Here is a 22,437-nt window from a genome sequence, read left to right as displayed (position 1 = left end):
GAAATTTTTAGAGATGTGACTGGGAATAACCTTCTGTAGACAAAGTCTCATCACAATGAATCATATAAAGAGTTAGGGATTACCTGAATGGTCTGTATTCTTTGTTAACTCCAGAAAGATCCACCAGGTCAGGACATTTATCTGCATAATCCTCATGCTCCTCACTTTCTTGACCATCAGCCTCTTCATCTGATCTTAGCTTTTCATTAACCAGTCTGTCACCTTCATCATCACCATGTACAAAGATTTCATGGTTTTTCTTGTCAGATTTTTCAACAACCTTTCCATCCAGTTCAGCTAAAGCATTATTGAATTCTGTCATGTCTAAGCCTGGTCCATGATTGTCACTGTTGTGTTTGGTTTCAGAGTCTCCCGGAGAAGTTGTGTCTGTGGCTTCTAATAGTCTTGTGTCTTCTTTCCCGCAGATTTTGGTTTCCTTCTCATCACCTTCTTTAAGTGAAGTACAGACGGTTTCTGTATCTTCCTCGTTGGCATCATCTGGACCAGCTGGCTGTAAGAGCTCATCATCCTCCTGCATTTCTTTGGTATAGCCACTGACTGCAATTTCTATGTCAAGGGAGCACTCTTTCCTGAAAAGAAACCATAGACAGAGTGAAGATCTGAACCAAGAGGAGAGATGTGCATCTTCGTGTAAAATGTTACCGACGTGACTAGTGACGCAGGGTGTGGTAATAATCTGCTGCCATCTGCACTACACATAAAAGCATTCATCACACAGACTTTGCCTGAATTCTGGACTGAAACAGTTTGAAATTTGCAAAAGATAAATTGGGGCTTCTAGCTGTATTTGACATATACTATTATGAGATTATATGTATATATATATATATATATATATATATATATATATATATATATATATATATATATATATATATATATATATATATATATATATATATATATATATATATACACACACACACATATATACATATACACACACACACACACACACACACACACACACACACATATGCACACATACATACATACATACATATACACATCTAAAAAAAAAATTTTTTTCCCCTCTACAGACAAGCAATGTACATGGGTCGGAAAATAACATAACATCACCACAAAAAGTGCATCCACACCCCATGGAGATGTGGCAAAAAGCAGAAAAGGTTCCCACCAGTAGAGGTCAAAGACAGTCTAACAGCCTGGCAGAAGCAGGAGAAGCTGTACATCGCAGCTCGTGTTTACAGTGTTTGCATCATAGATAACTAGCACGTAGTTGTGAGTAACACGCTTAATATGGTGTGCTACCCCAAGACTTTCAAGATGGTAACATAGGGACATGTCAAGGGCTCCAGCCAGTATTTCTGTTAGTGTACTCTGTCTGAGTGGAGGAGGCCAGTCCATCTGCGGAAGTGTACATGTAATACAAGACACTACAGAAAAGAGCAAAGTGAAGAGTGCTTCCATCAGTAAGGGGGAAGATTAGCTTCCACAAGGGCCGAGGAGCTGTCACTCCAGACAAAGATTGTGACTGGGGAGATTTATCCCCACAGCATGATTGAGGCAGTGATACAGTGATATTCTGCAGCAAGTAGGCTGCAAAAACGTATAAGCTGCCGGCCAAGTTACAGCAGTGCATTTCTACAAAGACAGAGGGGACTAAGAGGGCTGCGACTGATTTTACACTCTGCTGCAAAAAAGTAAAAAAACAGCTGAAGATGTCAGCCAGCTGTGTAAAGTACAGCAAGTGACAACTCACCATTGTTATAACAATCAACTGTCATCCAAGAGTTAGCAAATTTGGTATTCTTAGAAGGGCACACCACCACCTCTCATAAGCTGGATATAATTGTTCTTCAGCATGACTGGCCTGTAATGGTTAGCTGCCTCCTTCTCTAAATATTATTTTCTCATTCGTAGACCGCTAATAAATATCTTTAAAAAGGTGAGGAAATGAGAATCGGAATTCTGTTTACCTAAAAAGGGTAAAAACACCTTTGAGAAAACTTTGTGAGGAAAAAGAATGCGACAGATACACAAGCTCGCAGTATAGCGTCACATCTGATAGCGCATTATACTGCGATCCCTTGGTTCTGTACTTGAGGGGAATTGGAGAGTATACAGCTCATGTGAAAACTAAACTTTGTTGGCACAGGAACCGGACTTGCTTCTCAAGTTCCCAAATTGTAATCAACAGTCAAAGAATGTAAAAAAAAAAATATATGTATAATAATCTAAGTGGAAAGTAGTGGAGACACAAGAATGCATCCTAATTAGGTATGAAATGTTCCTTCATTTTGGCCAGCAGAATCCCCCGTGTGTCAGGCGGAGGCACCGCACCACTTATGTATCACCGTCTTGGAGGGCAATTTACATACTCTGTTATATTATTTCTGTAACAGATTAGTTGACAGTGGAAGCAGCCAGGATTAAATCACTTAGTGGAGTCACACACACTTCAGCCAATTTAAATGTCAATTAAACTAAGTATGTTGGAAGAAAACCACATGGACAAGGGGAACTGAGAGCCCTATGCAGATGTCAGTAAAGATTTTTATACATCCATAGTATTCAATAAACTGCGTTCCTATAGTAAGCATTACAGATCCACAGGGTAAACCAGAAATGTGACAAAGTATAAAAGATTTCCCATCAGTAGATGTCAGAGACACAGACTGACAGCATGGCAAAATAGGAAGAGCTGTGAAGCCCAGCAAAGGTGTCTGCATCACGGATAGCTAGCAAGTAGGAGTAAGTAGCACTCACTAGCTACAGTGTGCTACCCCAAGGGGTAAGAGAGGATCATGCATGATCAGATGATACTGTAGTCACATGATTATGTACTTAATCAGAGTTAAATATTACACCATTAATGAGAAAACAAATTTTCTAAACTTCCTTGGCACATCATTAGTACTTGCTTCAAGTTCCCATATCCCAATCTACAAATATAACCTAGAATAAAAACAAATGCATAGAAACCCTACAGTAAGTAAATACTAGCACATGTAAAAAACAGAAGGCAATTGGTAAACTTTTTTTGATCCGGCGTACAAGTGTAATGATGGCCACAGTGTGTATGTGCACCGACACGCTACACTTCTAGTAACAGGTGTAATCGCACACGGTTTTGGTTCAGTTTTTTGTAATCAGTCCATCTGGGGATGTGGCCTCCCTCGTCTGTGCACCATTATATATTCAGCTGACACAGGTCGATGTCCCGCTCTGCCCCCGTCTATTTTGAAGCCTCCTGGCACATAGTCCCTGCTCTAGTAACCTCACTATCATGAATGGGTACCTTGCAGTGTTGGGATTGCTTTTCCGTTTTTTTTTATTAATAAAAAAATTATGTTAACCAAGTAGCCTATGTTTATTTTACATATATTCATTTTAACTTACTGCAGTGTTTCCACACTTTACGCTTTTATTCTCAGTTACATATTTTTTTTAATGGCTATAGTGGGAATATGCACCTTCTTGTTACAATTTTTTAATAATATACAGTAAAAAAAAAAAAAAAAAAAAAAAAAAAAAGGACGTGGGAGTGAAGAAGCCGCTGACTGGCTGTAGGACTCGCGCTACATAACGTCACACAAGTCTCCAGAGATAGGAGCCAACGGTGCCGGCACGGAGGGGAGTACGGGATGTTGTCATCTTAAAAAAGAGAATTTTGTTTACTTACCGTAAATTCTTTTTCTTATAGTTCCGACATGGGAGACCCAGACCATGGGTGTATAGCTACTGCCTCCGGAGGACACACAAAGTACTACACTCAAAACGTGTAGCTCCTCCCTCCGGGCTATATACACCCCCTGGATGACAATCTAACCAGTTCAGTGCAAAAGCTGAAGGAGGACATCCACCCATAAGTAGAGAAAGAGTAAAACTCGGAAAAACCGGAACTCTGTCTACAACAACAGCCAGTGAAAACACACGGAACAAAAACTGCCATCAGGCAACAGGGAGGGTGCTGGGTCTCCCATGTCAGAACTATAAGAAAAAGAATTTACGGTAAGTAAACAAAATTCTCTTTTTCTTCATCGTTCCTTATGGGAGACCCAGACCATGGGACGTTCCAAAGCAGTCCATGGGTGGGAAATAAACCAAACTGAGAAGTAGGCAAAACCTAACTTCACAAATGGGCGACAGCCGCCTGAAGGATGCGTCTGCCCAAGCTCGCATCTGCCGAAGCATGAGCATGCACTTGGTAGTGCTTCGAAAAAGTGTGCAGACTGGACCAAGTGGCAGCCTGACAAACCTGCTGAGCCGTAGCCTGGTGCCTGAAAGCCCAGGAGGCACCGACAGCTCTGGTCGAGTGCGCCTTAATCCCCGGCGGGGGAGGCACCTGAGAACACTGGTAGGCATCGGCGATAGCCGACCTAATCCAACGAGCTAGGGTCGGTTTAGAAGCAGAGAGACCCTTGCGCTGACCCGTGGTTAGCACAAAAAGTGAGGTGCACCGCCTAAAAACGGCGGTGCGTGACACATAGATTCGGAGCGCCCGCACCAAATCTAAGGAGTGCAACGCCTTCTCAAAGCGATGCACAGGGGCCGGACAAAGAGAGGGCAATGAAATGTTCTGGTTAAGGTGGAAAGAAGACACCACCTTAGGGAGAAAGTCCGGAGTCGGACGAAGAACCACCTTGTCTTGGTGAAACACCAAAAAGGGGGATTCCGAAGAGAGCGCAGCCAAATCAGAAACTCTCCTGAGAGAAGTTATGGCTACTAGAAAAACAACTTTCTGTGAAAGTCTAAACAAGGGAACCTCCCTAAGAGGCTCAAAGGGGGGTTTCTGTAAGGCCGTGAGGACCAGATTAAGGTCCCAGGGATCCAAAGGCCGCCGGTAAGGAGGAATGATGTGAGCTGCGCCCTGCATGAAGGTGCGCACCTGAGCCAGTCGGGCGATACGCCGCTGGAATAATACCGACAGAGCCGACACCTGTCCTTTGAGGGAATTGAGGGACAGTCCTAGCTGTAGACCAGACTGTAGAAAAGACAGGATGGTCGGCAAGGAGAACGGCCAAGGAGCATGGTCGGAAGAGCGACACCAGGACAGGAAGATCCTCCAAGTCCTGTGATAAATCTTGGCCGAAGAAGACTTTCGAGCCTGAGTCATAGTGGAGATTACCTCAGAGGGAATACCTGAAGCCGTCAGGATCCAGGACTCAAGAGCCACGCCGTCAATCTGAGAGCCGCAGAATTCTGGCGGAAAAACGGACCTTGAGAGAGAAGGTCTGGGCGGTCTGGGAGATGCCACGGCACCTCTACAGACAGGCGGAGCAGGTCTGGGTACCAAGCTCGCCTGGGCCAGTCCGGAGCAATGATTATGACCCGACGGCCCTCCATTCTGATCTTGCGCAGAACCCTGGGCAAGAGAGCTAGAGGGGGAAACACGTAGGCCAGACGGAACTGGGACCAATCCTGAACCAGCGCGTCCGCTGCGAAGGCCTGAGGATCGTGGGAGCGAGCCACGTAAACCGGAACCTTGTTGTTGTGCCGGGATGCCATTAGATCCACTTCCGGAGTACCCCACTTGCGGCAGATTGACCTGAACACTGCCGGGTGCAGGGCCCACTCGCCGCTGTCCACGGTTTGACGGCTGAGATAATCGGCCTCCCAGTTTTCTACGCCTGGGATGTGGACCGCTGATATGGTGGACTTGGAGTCCTCCGTCCACTGGAGGATTCGTTGAACCTCCAACATCGCCAGGCGGCTGCGAGTTCCGCCCTGGTGATTGATGTAGACAACCGCTGTCGCGTTGTCCGACTGGACTCGAATGTGCCTGCCCGCCAACAGGTGGTGCAAGGCTAGGAGAGCTAGAAACACAGCTCTGATCTCCAGCACATTGATCGGGAGGGCTGATTCGGACGGAGTCCAAGTGCCCTGTGCTCGGTGATGGAGAAAAACTGCTCCCCAACCGGAGAGGCTGGCATCCGTGGTGAGAATCACCCAGGACGGAGTCAGGAAGGAGCGTCCCTGTGACAGAGAGAGGGGCCGAAGCCACCACTGAAGAGAGCTCCTGGTCTGTGGCGACAGAGCCACTAGCTTGTGCAGGGAAGAGGTCCGCTTGTTCCAACAGCGGAGAATGTCCAACTGCAGGGGACGCAGATGGAACTGTGCAAATGGAACCGCTTCCATTGACGCCACCATCTGACCCAGCACCTGCATGAGGTGTCTGATGGAATGACGGCGGTGCCTCAGCAGAGAGCGCACCGCTAGCTGAAGGGACTGCTGTTTGACCAAGGGCAACCTCACAAGTGCCGGCAGAGTCTCGAATTGCATCCCTAGGGACAGAAGTCCCTGGGTCGGGGTCAGAGTGGACTTGGGCAGGTTGACAAGCCACCCGAACTGAACAAGCGTGGCGAGAGTGAGCGAGACACTCCGCTGGCAGTCTGCCCTGGATGAGGCCTTGACTAGAAGGTCGTCCAGGTAGGGGATTACTGCCAACCCCTGAAGATGCAGGACCGCAACCACTGCTGCCATAACCTTGGTGAAAACACGAGGGGCCGTGGCTAACCCGAAGGGGAGAGCCACGAATTGGAAATCTTCCTCTCCGATTGCAAAGCGGAGCCAACGCTGGTGTGAAACCGCGATAGGCATCTCTGATGTCGATGGATGCCAGAAAATCTCCTTGGGTCATTGATGCAATGACCGATCTCAGAGATTCCATGCGAAAACGCCGCACCTGAACATGCTTGTTGAGAAGCTTGAGATCCAGGATGGGCCGGAAGGAACCGTCCTTCTTGGGGACTAGAAAGAGGTTGGAGTAGAAACCTCTGAACCGTTCCCGAGCGGGAACCGGAACAATGAAGGGAATTTTGTTACTTACCGTAAATTCCTTTTCTTCTAGCTCCTATTGGGAGACCCAGACGATTGGGTGTATAGCTACTGCCTCCGGAGGCCACACAAAGCATTACACTAAAAAGTGTAAGGCCCCTCCCCTTCTGGCTATACACCCCCAGTGGGATCACTGGCTCACCAGTTTTAGTGCAAAAGCAAGAAGGAGGAAAGCCAATAACTTGGTTAAACAAATTCACTCCGAGTAACATCGGAGAACTGAAAAACCGTTCAACATGAACAACATGTGTACCCGAAAAAACCCAAAAATCCCGAAGGACAACAGGGCGGGTGCTGGGTCTCCCAATAGGAGCTAGAAGAAAAGGAATTTACGGTAAGTAACAAAATTCCCTTCTTCTTCGGCGCTCCATTGGGAGACCCAGACGATTGGGACGTCCAAAAGCTGTCCCTGGGTGGGTAAAGAAATACCTCATGTTAGAGCTGCGAAGACAGCCCTCCCCTACGGGGAGGCAACTGCCGCCTGCAGGACTCTTCTACCTAGGCTGGCGTCCGCCGAAGCATAGGTATGCACCTGATAATGTTTGGTGAAAGTGTGCAGACTCGACCAGGTAGCTGCCTGGCACACCTGTTGAGCCGTAGCCTGGTGTCGCAATGCCCAGGACGCACCCACGGCTCTGGTAGAATGGGCCTTCAGCCCTGATGGAACCGGAAGCCCAGCAGAACGGTAGGCTTCAAGAATTGGTTCTTTGATCCATCGAGCCAGGGTGGCTTTGGAAGCCTGAGACCCTTTGCGCTTACCAGCGACAAGGACAAAGAGTGCATCGGAGCGGCGCAGGGGCGCCGTGCGGGAAATGTAGATTCTGAGTGCTCTCACCAGATCTAACAAATGTAAATTCTTCTCATACCGATGAACTGCATGAGGAGAAAAAGAAGGCAAAGAGATATCCTGATTAAGATGAAAAGAGGATACCACCTTCGGGAGAAACTCCTGAATGGGACGCAGCACTACCTTGTCCTGGTGGAAGACCAGGAAAGGAGCCTTGGATGACAGCGCTGCCAGCTCAGACACTCTCCGAAGAGATGTGATCGCTACCAGAAAAGCCACTTTCTGTGATAGTCTAGAAAGTGAAACCTCCCTCAGAGGCTCGAAGGGCGGCTTCTGGAGGGCAACTAGTACCCTGTTCAGATCCCATGGATCTAACGGCCGCTTGTACGGGGGTACAATATGACAAACCCCCTGCAGGAACGTGCGCACCTTAGGAAGTCGTGCTAGACGCTTTTGAAAAAAGACGGATAGCGCCGAGACTTGCCCTTTAAGGGAGCCGAGCGACAAACCTTTTTCTAACCCAGATTGCAGGAAAGAAAGAAAGGTAGGCAATGCAAAAGGCCAGGGAGACACTCCCTGAGCAGAGCACCAGGATAAGAATATCCTCCACGTTCTGTGGTAGATCTTAGCGGACGTGGGCTTCCTAGCCTGTCTCATGGTGGCAACGACCCCTTGGGATAATCCTGAAGACTCTAGGATCCAGGACTCAATGGCCACACAGTCAGGTTCAGGGCCGCAGAATTCCGATGGAAAAACGGCCCTTGGGACAGTAAGTCTGGTCGGTCTGGTAGTGCCGACGGTTGGCCGACCGTGAGATGCCACAGATCCGGATACCACGCCCTCCTTGGCCAGTCTGGGGCGACGAGTATGACGCGGCTGCAGTCGGATCTGATCTTGCGTAGCACTCTGGGCAAGAGTGCCAGAGGTGGAAACACATAAGGGAGCCGGAACTGCGACCAATCTTGCACTAAGGCGTCTGCCGCCAGAGCTCTGTGATCGCGAGACCGTGCTATGAAGGTTGGGACCTTGTTGTTGTGCCTGGACGCCATTAGGTCGACGTCCGGCCTACCCCAGCGGCTACAGATTTCCTGAAACACGTCCGGGTGAAGGGACCGTTCCCCTGCGTCCATGCCCTGGCGGCTGAGGAAGTCTGCTTCCCAGTTTTCTACGCCGGGGATGTGAACTGCGGATACGGTGGAGGCCGTGGCTTCCACCCACATCAGAATCCGTCGGACTTCCTGGAAGGCTTGCCGACTGCGTGTCCCTCCTTGGTGATTGATGTATGCCACCGCTGTGGAGTTGTCCGACTGAATTCGGATCTGCTTTCCTTCCAGCCACTGCTGGAAGGCTAGTAGGGCAAGATACACTGCTCTGATTTCCAGAACATGGATCTGAAGGGTGGACTCCTGCTGAGTCCACGTACCCTGAGCCCTGTGGTGGAAAAAAACTGCTCCCCACCCTGACCGACTCGCGTCTGTCGTGTCGTGACTACCGCCCAAGACGGTGGTAGGAAGGATCTTCCCTGTGATAATGAGGTGGGAAGAAGCCACCATTGCAGAGAGTCCTTCTGTGAAAAGGATACTTTCCTGTTCAGGGATGTTGACTTCCCGTCCCATTGGCGGAGAATGTCCCAATAAAGAGGACGCAGATGAAACTGCGCAAACGGAACCGCCTCCATTGCCGCCACCATCTTCCCGAGGAAGTGCATGAGGCGTCTTAAGGAGTGCGACTGACCTTGACGGAGAGTCTGCACCCCAGTCTGTAGTGACCGCTGCTTGTCCAGCGGAAGCTTCACTAGCGCTGAGAGGGTATGAAACTCCATGCCAAGATACGTTAGTGATTGGGTCGGTGACAGGTTTGACTTTGAGAAGTCGATGATCCACCCGAACGTCTGGAGAGTCTCCAGCGCAACATTCAGGCTGAGTTGGCATGCCTCTTGAGAGGGTGCCTTGACAAGTAGATCGTCCAAGTAAGGGATCACAGAGTGTCCCTGTGAGTGCAAGACTGCTACCACTGCCGCCATGACCTTGGTGAACACCCGTGGGGCTGTCGCCAGACCGAATGGCAGAGCTACCAACTGAAGATGGTCGTCTCCCATCACGAAACGTAGAAACATTGGTGCTCTGTAGCAATCGGCACGTGGAGATAAGCATCTTTGATGTCTATTGATGCTAGGAAATATCCTTGAGACATTGAGGCAATGACGGAGCGGAGGGTTTCATCCGGAACCGCCTGGCCTCCACGTGCTTGTTGAGCAGTTTTAGGTCCAGAACGGAACGGAAAGAGCCATCCTTTTTTGGCACCACAACCAGATTGGAGGAAAACCGTGTCTTGTTCCTGAAGAGGAACAGGGATTACCACTCCTTCTGCCTGCAGAAGAGCATCGGCTCGGTGGGGAGGTGGGGACGTTCTGAAGAATCGAGTCGGAGGACGAGAACAGAACTCTGTCCTGTGCACGTGGGCACAATGTCCCTCACCCACCGGTCTGTGACCTGTGGCAGCCAAATGTCGCCAAAGGCGAGCGAGTCTGCTATCAACCGCAGATGCGGAGAGATGAGAGAGCTGAGAGTCATGAGGAGACCGCCGTGGTAGCGGTTCCTCCGGCTGCCTTCCTTGGGCGTGATTGAGCCCCCGGAAACTGAGCCCCTCTGAGGCTTTTCAGCTCTTTTGGACGAGGACAATTGGGACCTGCCCGAGCTTGGGAAGGACCGAAACCTCGACTGTCCTTCCAGGACAGCATTAATAGGGTAAGTCGCAATGCAGACATTGCGAGGTTACGGACGCCCCTGCGGCACAAATGTACATATGCTCAAGACCAGCTGTGCAAGAACAGCTGAAAAGCTTAGGGTGCCCATACGGCTGTAAATGCCGGAGCAACCGACACGCCGATAGCCTCATAGACAGATTTCAACCAGAGTCCATCTGTCTGGCATCTTTAAGTGAAGTCCCTCCACTGCAACTATAGCTCTAGCCGCAAGCCTGGAGATTGGAGAATCCACCTTTGGACCCTGGGTCCCGCGCTTGACCACGTCAGGGGGAAAAGGATAACGTGTATCCTTAATACGTTTGGAGAAAACGCTTATCTGGTAAGCGTGGTGTTCCTGGACTGCTTCTCTGAAGTCAGCGTGGCCAGAAAAATACTCAATATACGTTTGAGCTACTGAAATGGGACTTCTCCTGCTGTGAAGCTGACTCCTCCGCTGGGGGAGCTGAGGGAGAAAGATCCAACATTCCATTGATGGACGCTATAGGATCATTCCTTATGGCGTCACCATCCGGTGTATCCGGATTGAGAGCGTTGTCAGGATCAAAGTCCTGATGAGCTACGTCTGCCTCATCATACAGAGAGCCTCCTGGGACCCCCCCCGGAGCACCGATTTTATTCCCAATGAGGGTGGCCAGGGAGCAATGTCAGATTGCCCATGGCCTGTCCGGACTGCAAGTCTCTATCCCATTGCAACTCCATCCCTGTCCTTGGACAGGGTTGACAGGTGGTTCCTTTGGCCACGTCTAGTAGAGACCCCGGCTGACCAAGTGCTCCAGGGGAGCATTGCACACAATGGGGTTCAGTGCCGTGGAACAGTATCACATGCAGTAAAAACAGCATCGAAAGCCTGTGTTGCCTATATGCTGCTGCCGACTAGCCATCTAGGACATAGAGCCAAGAATGGCGACCGTACAATGCAATGTATAACATACAAGCATAAAGTACAAATGAACACTGCAGCACATGCAATACAAGCAGCATAGAAAGCCTGTGCCTTGGCACCCCTGCTTTTCTGCTGCTGTAGACTAGCCATCCAGGGGAATATAGCCCAGAATATCGACCATACAGTGCAATGTATAGCATACAAGCATAAGTACAAATGAACACTGCAACCCCTGCAATACAAGCAGCATAGAAAAAACCTGTGCCTCAGCACCCCTGCTTTTCTGCTGCTGTAGTCTAGTCATTCTAGGCGAAAATAGCCCAGACTAGCGACCGTACAGTGCAGTGTATAGCATACAAGCATAAATACACATGAACACTTCAGTACATGCAATACAAGCAGCATAGAAAGCCTTTGCCTTAGCACCCCTGCTTTCCTGCTGCTGATGTGTCGCCATCTAAGAGGGCATATAGCCAAAAATAGCGACCTATGCAGTGTAAGCATAAAAATACAAATGGACAACTGCGGTATTTAGTGGGGTCAGCACTTCAGGTGCCGCTTACCGCCCGCCTATAAGCGGGTGTGTGGTCGCCCTAGTCCTGTGCCTGGTTGCCCAGAGTCCGATCTCTCAGCTCGGACTGCAGGAATGGCTGCCGGCGTCCTTCTCCAGCTCGTGTGAGTAGGGGCGGGCCGTGGGCGTGCCCCCAAGTCAGAGCGGGAAGCCGGCGTCCCACAGTGTCCAGTGAGAGGGCTGGAGCATGTAAATAAGGCTCCAGCCCTCGGCGCTGCTGATTGTACAGCGTCTCTCCCCTACCCTGATTGACAGGGTGGGGGCGGGAACGAAGCGGAGCTAGGCCGCAAAAGCCGGGGACTGGATTTATAAGCGCCGCCGCCGTAAAAGCGCGGTCGGCGCTAAGTCCCCGGCGCACTACAAGTCCCAGCCGCGCCGCCGCTCCCGGAGCGTCCGGCGCGGTAGTTCCCCATACATAAAGTCACTCAGCTAGGCTGCAGTGACTGTAACCCTTTACTGTCCCCGGCGCACTAGCACACCCAGCAAGTCTGGAGTGTGCTGTGCCTGTGTGTACGGGGACACAGAGTACCTGAATGGTGCAGGGCCATGTCCCTGAACGGTACCCAGCTCCGTATCCAGCAGGTTCAATGGGTCTGTGGATGGAGCCCGGCCTCAGGGCTTTGGGGCCGGTAAGATCCCACTTCCTCAGAGCCCTTCAGGGGGATGTGGAAGGAAAACAGCATGTGGGCTCCAGCCGCCGTACCAGCAATAGGTACCTCAACCTTACAAACCACAAGCGGGGTGAGAATGGAGCATGCTGGGTGCCCTATATGGGCCCTCTTTTCTTCCATCCGATATAGTCAGCAGCTACTGCTGACTAAACAGTGGAGCTATGCGTGGATGTCTGACCTCCTTCGCACAAAGCAGAAAACTGGTGAGCCAGTGATCCCACTGGGGGTGTATAGCCAGAAGGGGAGGGGCCTTACACTTTTTAGTGTAATGCTTTGTGTGGCCTCCGGAGGCAGTAGCTATACACCCAATCGTCTGGGTCTCCCAATGGAGCGCCGAAGAAAACACCGTTGGCCTGCAGGGATGCCACGGCCTGAGAGAAGTCGGCGGCTTTGGAGCGGGGGGGGTGGACAGAAAAAATCTGTTTGGCGGGCTGGAAGAAAATTCTATCCTGTAGCCGTGGGAGATGATATCCCGCACCCACTGATCAGAGACGTGTTGAAACCACACGTCGCCAAAGTGGGAAAGCCTGCCACCGACCAAGGACGTTGCTGGCGCAGCCAGATAGTCAAGAGGGGGCTGCCTTAGTGGCAGCGGCTCCTCCGGACTTCTGAGGACGCGGCTTCGCGCGCCAGATGGGTTTACGATCCTTGGCTGCGGTAGTGGACGAGGCTGAGGGCTTAGAGGATGACCAGTTAGAGGAACGAAAGGAACGAAACCTCGATTGGTTCCTGCCCTGGACAGGTCTCTTGGCTTTAGCTTGTGGCAAGGAAGTACTCTTCCCTCCAGTAGCTTCCTTAATTATTTCATCCAGTTGTTCACCAAACAGCCGGGACCCAGCAAAAGGGAGGCCCGCAAGGTACTTCTTAGAAGAAGCGTCTGCTTTCCACTCTCGAAGCCACAAGATCCTGCGGATCGCGAGAGAGTTAGCGGAGGCCACCGCCGTGCGGTGAGAAGCCTCCAGAATGGCAGACATGGCGTAGGATGAAAAAGCCGAAGCCTGAGAAGTTAAGGCCTCCATCTCAGGCATAGAGTCCCTGGTGAGGGAATGTATCTCCGCCAGAGAGGCAGAAACTGCCTTAAGAGCCCACACTGCCGCAAAAGACGGGGAGAAGGAGGCTCCTGCCGCCTCATATACAGACTTGGCCAGAAGGTCAACCTGGCGGTCAGTGGGATCCTTAAGAGAGGTGCCATCGGCCACCGCTACGACTGTGCGGGCTGAGATTCTAGACACCGGAGGGTCTACCTTTGGGGACTGAGCCCACTCCTTCACCACATCTGGTGGAAAGGGAAAATGGTCATCAGAACTACGCTTTGGAAAGCGTTTGTCAGGACAGGCCCTGGGTTTGGTGACAGTGGCCTGAAAACTGGAGTGGTTAAAAAACGTACTCCGAGCTTTCTTAGGTGAGGCAAACTGATGTATCTCTACCAGAGAGGCTTGTTCCTCTGACACTGGTGGAGTGAGGTTCAGAACGGAGTTAATGGACGCAATCAAGTCACTAACATCCACATCATCCTCAGACAAGGCAATGGGGTACCTAGAGCTAGCGTCTGAACCCACAGTAAAAGTATCCTCCTCGCCCTGCACCTCGGCCCGTGAATCAGAGCCGTGGGACGAGGAAGGAGAAGGGTCCCTACGTCTCCGTTTAGGAGGACGGGGTCCTAGAACATGCTCTGAGGGCTCTGCAGAGCTCGGAGCAGCAGAGGCGCCCTGAGAAGGGGGCTGATGCATGGTCAGCAGTGTCCGGGACAGTTGTCCCATAGAGTCGGCAAAAGACTGGGAAATAGCTCTGGAAAAAGATGCTACCCAAGCCGGGGGATCAGTCACCGGGGCTGGAGCGGCCGGAGGAACCCCTGAGGAGGCTCCAGGCTGAGGGACCACCATATTAGAGCAGGCATCACAATGTGGAAATGTGCTTGGCTCTGGCAGAATGAGCTTACATGCAGTGCATATAGCGTACAGCTTTGCAGCCTTGCTCCTAGTGACAGACATGCTGCTGAGGTGGAGGCTCTGCAGCAAGAATACACTCCTGTAGAATGCCCTGAGAGTGTATAATAAAAAGCCCACAACCAGAGGTTGTGGCTTACCAGACCGCTCTCTGTGTGCCCTCCGGATTCCACAGCTCAGACCCCCAGTGAAGCGTCAGCCTTCCTAAAAAGCAGCAGCTGCAGCATCCAGCGCCGATCAGTGTAAGAACGCTGAGAAAATGGCGCTGGAAGGAGGAGGGGGGCGGGGAGAAGCCCAAGAGCGGGAAACCGGAGGGCCAAGAGGAGATACAGGGGAGGAAACATCTCCTCAGAGAGGAGTGTCCTCCCCTCTGCTGGCCGGCCGGTGGGCGGCGCCACGCTTTGCATCTGCATGAATGACATGCAGGGAAGCCGAAACCGAAACTAGGCCCAAACTGAAGCCGGGGCCTAGATTTTAACATGCGGCCGACGAGCAGGCACCTCCGGCGCGGTTCTCCGGAAAAACACCGAGAACCGGCCGGAATTACAGTAAAAGACAACAAACATACTCTCCCCTCAATAAAAGTACCCGGGACCCCCGAAAAACGTCTCAATACTTAGCTTTTGAGACGCAGGGCCATGTCCCTGAGGGAAGGTCAAACGCTCCGTCCAGCAGGAACCTGACAGGGCTGCGGATGGAGACCGGTCTCCTGCACAGCAGAGAGGACCGAGACGGCTCCCACTTCAAACCAGAGCCTGAAAAGGATGCTGAAGGAACGCGGCATGTGAAGGCTCCAGCCTTGTAAAGTCAACCTTAACAGCACCGCCGACACAGTGGGGTGTGAAGGGACATGCTGGGAGTCCAGATTGGACCCGCTTTTCTTCCATATCTTTAAAAACAAAATCTTAAAAATGAAAAATCAGAGAATGCATGTGTGTGTGACCTCCTGAAACACAAAGCATTGAACTGGTTAGATTGTCATCCAGGGGGTGTATATAGCCCGGAGGGAGGAGCTACACGTTTTGAGTGTAGTACTTTGTGTGTCCTCCGGAGGCAGTAGCTATACACCCATGGTCTGGGTCTCCCATAAGGAACGATGAAGAAAGGGGGAATATAGTAACAGAAAAGGCACAGTCCGAGTAGTAGAAAACCCCTTAAATTACCATGAGGAGCATGGCCGGGGGAACCCTTTCTTATGGCAGGTGCAAAGCACAGGGGGGAGGCCTGCACTTTTTCACTCTACGCCTGTACAACACTTTAAATCTTTAAAGGAAAGGTGTAAAAAAAAAATTCAATAACTGAAAAAATGTAAAGTATTAATGTTTTAATGTTTTGTTTAATTATTATTTGTTTTTAATTGAGCAAAATATAATTATTTTTTTTTAAAAAGTTTGATATTTTCCACTCTTAAACACTAGGGGGAGCAGCTGCTGAGATCCTACTGTAGAAATAGCCTGGATTACAGCTGCAGTAAAGTGGGCAGAATCTGCTCTCCTGTGTGTGATGTCACCTCCTCCTCCCAATCTAGGTATTTCCAAAAGGAGCAGAGAATGAAATGAAGGGACACAGTGCGGAGCCATTTTGTTGGTGACCAGAAATGTCTAAAGTGTCACCAAAGACAGCAGGAGTATCACACAGGATAGCATTAGATACACAGCTCAGCAGTCAGTATCACACGGGATAGGATTAGATACATAGTTCTGTAGACAGTATCACACAGGATAGGATTAGAAACACAGCTCAGCAGACAGTATCACAGGATAGGATTACATACACAGCTCAGCAGACAGTATTGAACATGGTGAGATTAGATACAGTAGTTACAGTAGTTTTGCAGATAGTATCACACAAGGGGTTTAGATACACCAGTTGCACACGGGCCGGTGTTGATGGTTCTTTCCCCTTGTGTGCAGACACTTTGCATATCTGACAAATTAGGATCTAGATGTCCGTCAGTTCTTCAGTGAAGTCCCGATTCTTTGATCTGGTCGTGTCATGTGCCACGGAGGTAGGGGGTGTCATTGGAGACGGTAACGTCGACAGCGGTGGCGGCGGGAGGGGGTGTCTTTGGAGACACAGACGGTAACGGCGGGGGGAGGGGCAGCGGCGGCATCAGTAGCGGGTGCTGGGTAGAGTGGAGGGAGGGGGTGTCATTGGAGACGGTGAGGGGAGGCGGCCCGTACTCACATCCCGGCGAGTGACAGGGGTGCAGTGGACCAAACCGCATACGCCCAAGCCCAGGGGGCGCGTCCAGGTCACAGCAGACGCCTATTCTAACGTTACTAAATGGGGTCGGATCCCGACCACTGTTCTCTATGCACAGGGGCTGCCATGAAGGAGTGAGTAACTGTCGTTACACACAGCAAATCCAGCATGGCAGACCCAGTGCCTTCAGTAAAGTTAGAATTAAATAAAAACTAACTAAGCAGTGATTTTAATTTTGTATTAAAGATACATTTCATAATTACTATTTTTAATAAAACAAAAAAAGAAAAAGAAAAAAAAAAAAAAAAAAACCGACACCTTACCTTTAAGAAAACCTCATTCCTCCTAAAGGAGGACTCCATATCTGTTTTTGTATAAAAGGCATTTATGGGAAAACTTATACTTTTGGATCTGCTGATCAGAAATGTGCTGTAATCAACAGAAGTGGATTCAGACAGCGGCTCATCAGAAAAACGAAGCAGCCGCCATATTGCAGGTCACAGGGCATCACTTACTGAATATCACTGAAGGTGGGGAAGAGTTCACTTTCATAGTTGAATCGTTTCAAGAAGAAAGTGCGAATACATTTCACATCTCTGTCAAAATACCTAAAAAAGGAAAAAACAAACCTCGGTTTAGAGCTATGATAGGACCCTTGTAATGTATACAGCATCGTGCGTCCACCTTCAGCTCTGTGCACATGAGCTGCTCAGATATCAGTCCTATTATCGCACTCGAGTATCACATAGTAAAATATGTTACTGCATTTACAATCTCGAGTAATTAATCACTTGAAGTGTTCTTGGCAGCACTTGGCCAATTCGTGTCTCTATCAATGTACTAGCAGACGAGAGACGCTGCTAATAGCAGGTAGCTGATATGTGGATGAATAATTCAGCATTAAGGACATTAGTACCTGAGCCAAGATTTGCGCATATGCTAGATTAATCAATTCAAGGTTGCTGTGTGAATGGGATCACTCTGCGGAGGCTTTAACTCAATATTACTACATGATAATTTGGGTGATAGATGGTGACCCGGCTGAGCACACACCATTCTGCATTAGCGTGAGATGTAGACACCATTTGTGGGAAATCAATCATGGTGACGTGGTCCTCATCGTCCAGCATTAGATTGAACTCATTGAAGTCACCGTGGATCAGACCATGATTGGCGAGCTTGATAATCAGCTCCATTATCTCATTGTACAGTGCTGCTGGATCTTCAAGATGACGAACCTGGCACCTAAAAGGCAAGAAAAAGGAAAGCGGTTAAAAAAAAAGAATGGAACAAAATAAAAAAATCCAAAACTGTTCCTCACAAATTATTTTTCGGATATATCATGTTGATATAAAAGGATTCTTTGTTAGAAATCCTGACCGAGGGTAAATAATAAGTTTTATTTTTATAGCGCCAACATGTTCCTCAGCGCTTTACAATTCAGAGGGGACATGTACAGACCATATGAGACATTACAGAGTAGCACAATGCAACAGATATTAAGAGGAGTGAGGGCCTGCTCACAAGCCACAATCTATGAGGGGATAGGGGAGGCACAAAAGGTGAATGGGGGAGAAAAAGAGAATTTTGTTACTTACCGTAAATTCTTTTTCTTATAGTTCCGTCATGGGAGACCCAGACCATGGGTGTATAGCTACTGCCTCCGGAGGACACACAAAGTTACTACACTCAAAACGTGTAGCTCCTCCCTCCTAGCATATACACCCCCTGCTAGCCAGTCCTAGCCAGTTTAGTGCAAAAGCTGAAGGAGGACATCCACCCACAAGAAGAGACAGAGTAAAATCCGGAAGAACCGGAACCTCTGTCTACAACAATAACAGCCGGTGAAGACACCCGGAACAAGAAACCTGCCAACAGGCAATAGGGAGGGTGCTGGGTCTCCCATGACGGAACTATAAGAAAAAGAATTTACGGTAAGTAACAAAATTCTCTTTTTCTTTATCGTTCCTATGGGAGACCCAGACCATGGGACGTTCAAAAGCAGTCCATGGGTGGGAATAAACAGACAACTGAGAAGCAGGCAAACCCAACTTCACAAATGGGCGACAGACGCCTGAAAGATGCGTCTGCCCAAGCCCGCGTCTGCCAAAGCATGAGCATGCCTTGGATAGAGCTTCGAAAAAGTATGCAGACTAATTCGAGCTGCAGTCTGACAGACCTACTGAGCCGTAGCCTGGCGTGAAAGCCCAAAAGGCACCGACAGGTCTGATCAAATGTGCTCTAATCCCCGGCGGGGAAGGCACTTGAGTACACTTGTAGGCCTCGGAAATGGCCGACCTAAGCCAACGAACCAGGGTCGGCTTAGATGCCAAGAGACCGCTACGCTGACTAGCAGTCAGTACTAGAGAGAGGTGCACCGCCTAATAACGGCGGTGCGAGACACATAGATCCGGGGCGCCCGCACCAGATCCAGGATATGCAACGCTTCCTCAAAGCGATGAACAGGAGCCGGACAAAAGGAAGGCAGGAAAATTGCCCCGGATAAGGTGGAAGCTGTAACCACCTTAGGGAAAAAAGTCCGGAGTCGGACGGAGACCACCTTGTCTTGATGCAAAAGACCAAAAAAAGGGGGTGACTCAGAGAAAGTGCCGCCAGAACTCCCTGGCGGGAAATTATAGCCACTAGAAAGACTACTTTCTGTGAAATATGAAACAAAGAAACCTCCCTAAGAGGCGCAAAGGGGGGTTTCCGGGAACCGGGAGGACCGGATTAAGGTCCTAGGGCTCCATAGGCCGCCAAAAAGGCGGAATGATGTGAGATGCGCCCTTAAAGGAGCGCACCGGAGCCAGCCGGACGATACGCCGCTGGCACATACTGACAGAGCCGAGACCTGTCCCTTAATGAGGGATAGTCCTAGCTGTAGACCGGACTGTGGAAGGGACAGGAGGGTCGGCAAGGCTAAAAAGGTCCAAGGACACTTTGGAGCTCGAGTCATAGCGGAGATGACTTCAGGAAGGATACCAGAAGTCGCCAAGATCCAGGACTCAATAGCTACGCCGTCAATCTGAGAATCCAGAATTCTGACGGAAAAAACGGACCTTTTGAGAAAAGGTCTGGACGGTCCGGAAGATGCCATGGCAACCTAACGGACAAAAGGAGCAGGTCAGGGTACAAAGCCTGCCTGGGTCAGTCTGGAGTAAGAGAATGACCCGACGGCCCCCTTTACTGATCTTGCGCAGGACTCTGGGCAAGAGGTAGAGACGAAGCTGGGATCAAACATGAGCCAGTGTGTCTACCGCAAAACCTGAGGATTGTGGACCACGGTTGGACAGCTGAAATAGTCTGCCTCGCAGTTTTGACATCTAGGATGTGGGCTGCGGATACGGTGGACTAGGAGTCCCTTGTCCACTGAAGAATGTTGAGGCGCCAAGATTGCCAGGCGGCTGAGTGTCCCGCCCTGGAAGTCGATGTAGGAAAACGCTGTCACGTTTTCCGACTGGACTCGAATGTGCCTAGCCGCCAACAGATGGTGAAGGCTTAGAGAGCTAGAAAAAGAGCTCTGATTTCCAGCCTATTGATCCAGAGGGCTGATGCGGACAGAGTCCAAGCGCCCTGCGCTCCACGGTGGAGATATACTGCTCCCAAGGCGGAAAGACCAGCACCCTGGTGAGGATCACCCGGGACAGGGCCAGGAAGGAGCGTCCCTGAGACAGAGTGGCCGAAACCACCACTGAAAACGAGCCCCTGGTCAGTGGCAAAGCCACCACCCCGTGGAAGGAGGTAGTTCGCGTGTACAGCGGAAAACATCCAGTCTCAGAGGACGCAGGAGAAACTGGGCAAGGAATCGCTTCCATTGCCGCCACCGTCTGACCAGCACCTGTATTTGGTGTCTGATAGAACGACGTCGACCGCCAGCGGAGGGACTACTGATCGACTAAGAGCAGCTTCACAAGAGCCGACAGAGTCTCGAATTGCGTCCCTGAGAACCTCTGGTTCGAAGTCAGAGTGGACTTGAACAGAATGACAAGCCACCCGAATAGGTTAGAGTGGCGAGAGTAAGCGAAGTACTCTGCTAAGAGTCTGCACTGGATGAAGCCCCGAGAAGAAGGCCGTCCAGGGCAAACGATCACTGCCAATCCCTAGGGGTGCAGGACCTCAATCACAGCAGCCCCAATGAGAATACTCGAGGGGCCGTGGCTAACCCCAAGGGAAGAGCCACGAATTGGACCACTCCGATGGCAAAACGTAGTCAACGCTGGTGTGAAACTGCGATTGACCCCTGCCGAAAAGCATCTCTGATGCCGATGGCTGCTAGGGAATCTCCTTGGGTTCTTGATTGATCCGGTGAAAAAAAACACACGGAACAAGACCGAGGCTCCATGTGAAAACGCCACACCTGACCATGCTGAAAAAGCTAAAGATCTAGGTCGGAAGGCACCGCCCTCTTCAGGGACTAGAAATAGATTTGAACAAAAATCTCAGAACCGTTCCCAGTCGAGAACCGGTACAATTACTCCATTGGCCTGCAAGAAATGCCACGGCCTGTGAGAAGGCGGCGGCCTTGGAGCCGGGAGGTGACAGAAAAAAATCTGTTTGGCGGGTGGACAGAAATCCATCCTGTAGCCATGGGAGATATAATCCCGCCCCCACTGAACGGAGACGTGGTAGAACCATACGTCGCCAAGTGGAGAGAGCCTGCCACCGACCAAGGAGGTGGTTGGCGTGGCTAGATAGCTCGGAGGAAGCTGACTCCGTGGTAGCATCTCCTGCGGTCTTTTGAAGACGCAGCTTCAAGCTATTTGGTTCTATGAACCAAGGCCGAGCTAGAGGACGATCAGATGGAGGAACGGAAACCACCAAAACCTCAACTGATTCCTGTCCTGGACAGGTTCCCTGGTTTAGGTTTGTGGCAAGGAAGAACTCTCCCCGCCAAGAGCTTCCTGAATTTCATCCAGTTGGTTCCGAAGAGACTGGTCCCACCAAAGGGGAGCCCAGCAAGGAACCCCTATAGAGGCATCTGCTTCCCATTACCGAAGCCACAGGAGCCTGCGGATAGCGAGGAAAGTAGCCAAGACCACCGCCGTGCGGTGTCCAGCATGGCAGACCTGGCATAAGATGAAAAGACTGAAGTCTGGAAGTTCAGGCAACCGTTTTGGGCATAGAGTCCCTGTGAGGGAATGCATCTCCTCCAGACAAGCAGAGAAGGTACAAAAGAACCCCACTGCCGTAAAGCTGAGGAGAACGAAGCTGCTGCCGCCCCAATACCGACTTGGCCCAAGGACAACCGGGCGGACCGCAAAACCTTAAGTGAGGAGCTATCAGCCACTGACCTAACGGTCCGGGCTCAGCCACCTGAGGTGACTGAGCCCACTTCTTGACCACCATTGGTGGACAGGGGAAACACAGTCCTCAGAATCACGCTTTATGGGAAGCGACTGTCAGAGCGGACCCTGGGCTTGGTCACAGGGGCCTGAAAACTGGAGTGGTTAAGGAACACACTTTGTGTTCTCCTAGGTAAGGTAACTCCGGCGGATTGGGGTCCAGTACAAAATTAATGTACCGTGGGAGCCCTATAGAGGTGCCGTCAGCCACTGATACAACTATCCGGGCTGAAAGTCTGGACACTGGAGGGGCCACGTTTGGCGAATGAGTACACTCCTTGACCACCTCTGATGGGAGGGGGAAACAGGCCGCAGAACCCCGCTTTGGGGTCTGCAGGACAGGCTGTGAGCTTGGACGCAGCAGGCTGAAAACTGGAGTGGTTAAAGAACACACTCCTCGTCCTGTTAAAGGTATACTGATGCCTTTCTGCCAGCGGGGAATA

At 50.4% G+C, this 22,437-nt stretch overlaps 1 protein-coding gene across 1 annotated transcript in view; it reads right to left on the bottom strand.

The window, feature by feature from the left end:
- The window catches only part of RIOK2 (RIO kinase 2), a 119,303-nt gene that overhangs the window by 26,084 nt on the left and 70,782 nt on the right, over positions 1-22,437 (bottom strand). Inside the window, exons 6-8 of the mRNA XM_075325067.1 lie at positions 17,706-17,897; positions 17,168-17,260; positions 84-590 (exon numbers count right to left, since the gene is read on the bottom strand). Of these exons, the coding sequence (XP_075181182.1) occupies positions 84-590; positions 17,168-17,260; positions 17,706-17,897 (792 nt within the window). The remainder of the gene's footprint in view (positions 1-83; positions 591-17,167; positions 17,261-17,705; positions 17,898-22,437) is intronic.

This window comes from Anomaloglossus baeobatrachus, chromosome 1 (genome assembly GCF_048569485.1).
Source record: "Anomaloglossus baeobatrachus isolate aAnoBae1 chromosome 1, aAnoBae1.hap1, whole genome shotgun sequence".
Taxonomy (NCBI): domain Eukaryota; kingdom Metazoa; phylum Chordata; class Amphibia; order Anura; family Aromobatidae; genus Anomaloglossus; species Anomaloglossus baeobatrachus.
This window is presented reverse-complemented; position numbering and strand designations above follow the sequence as displayed.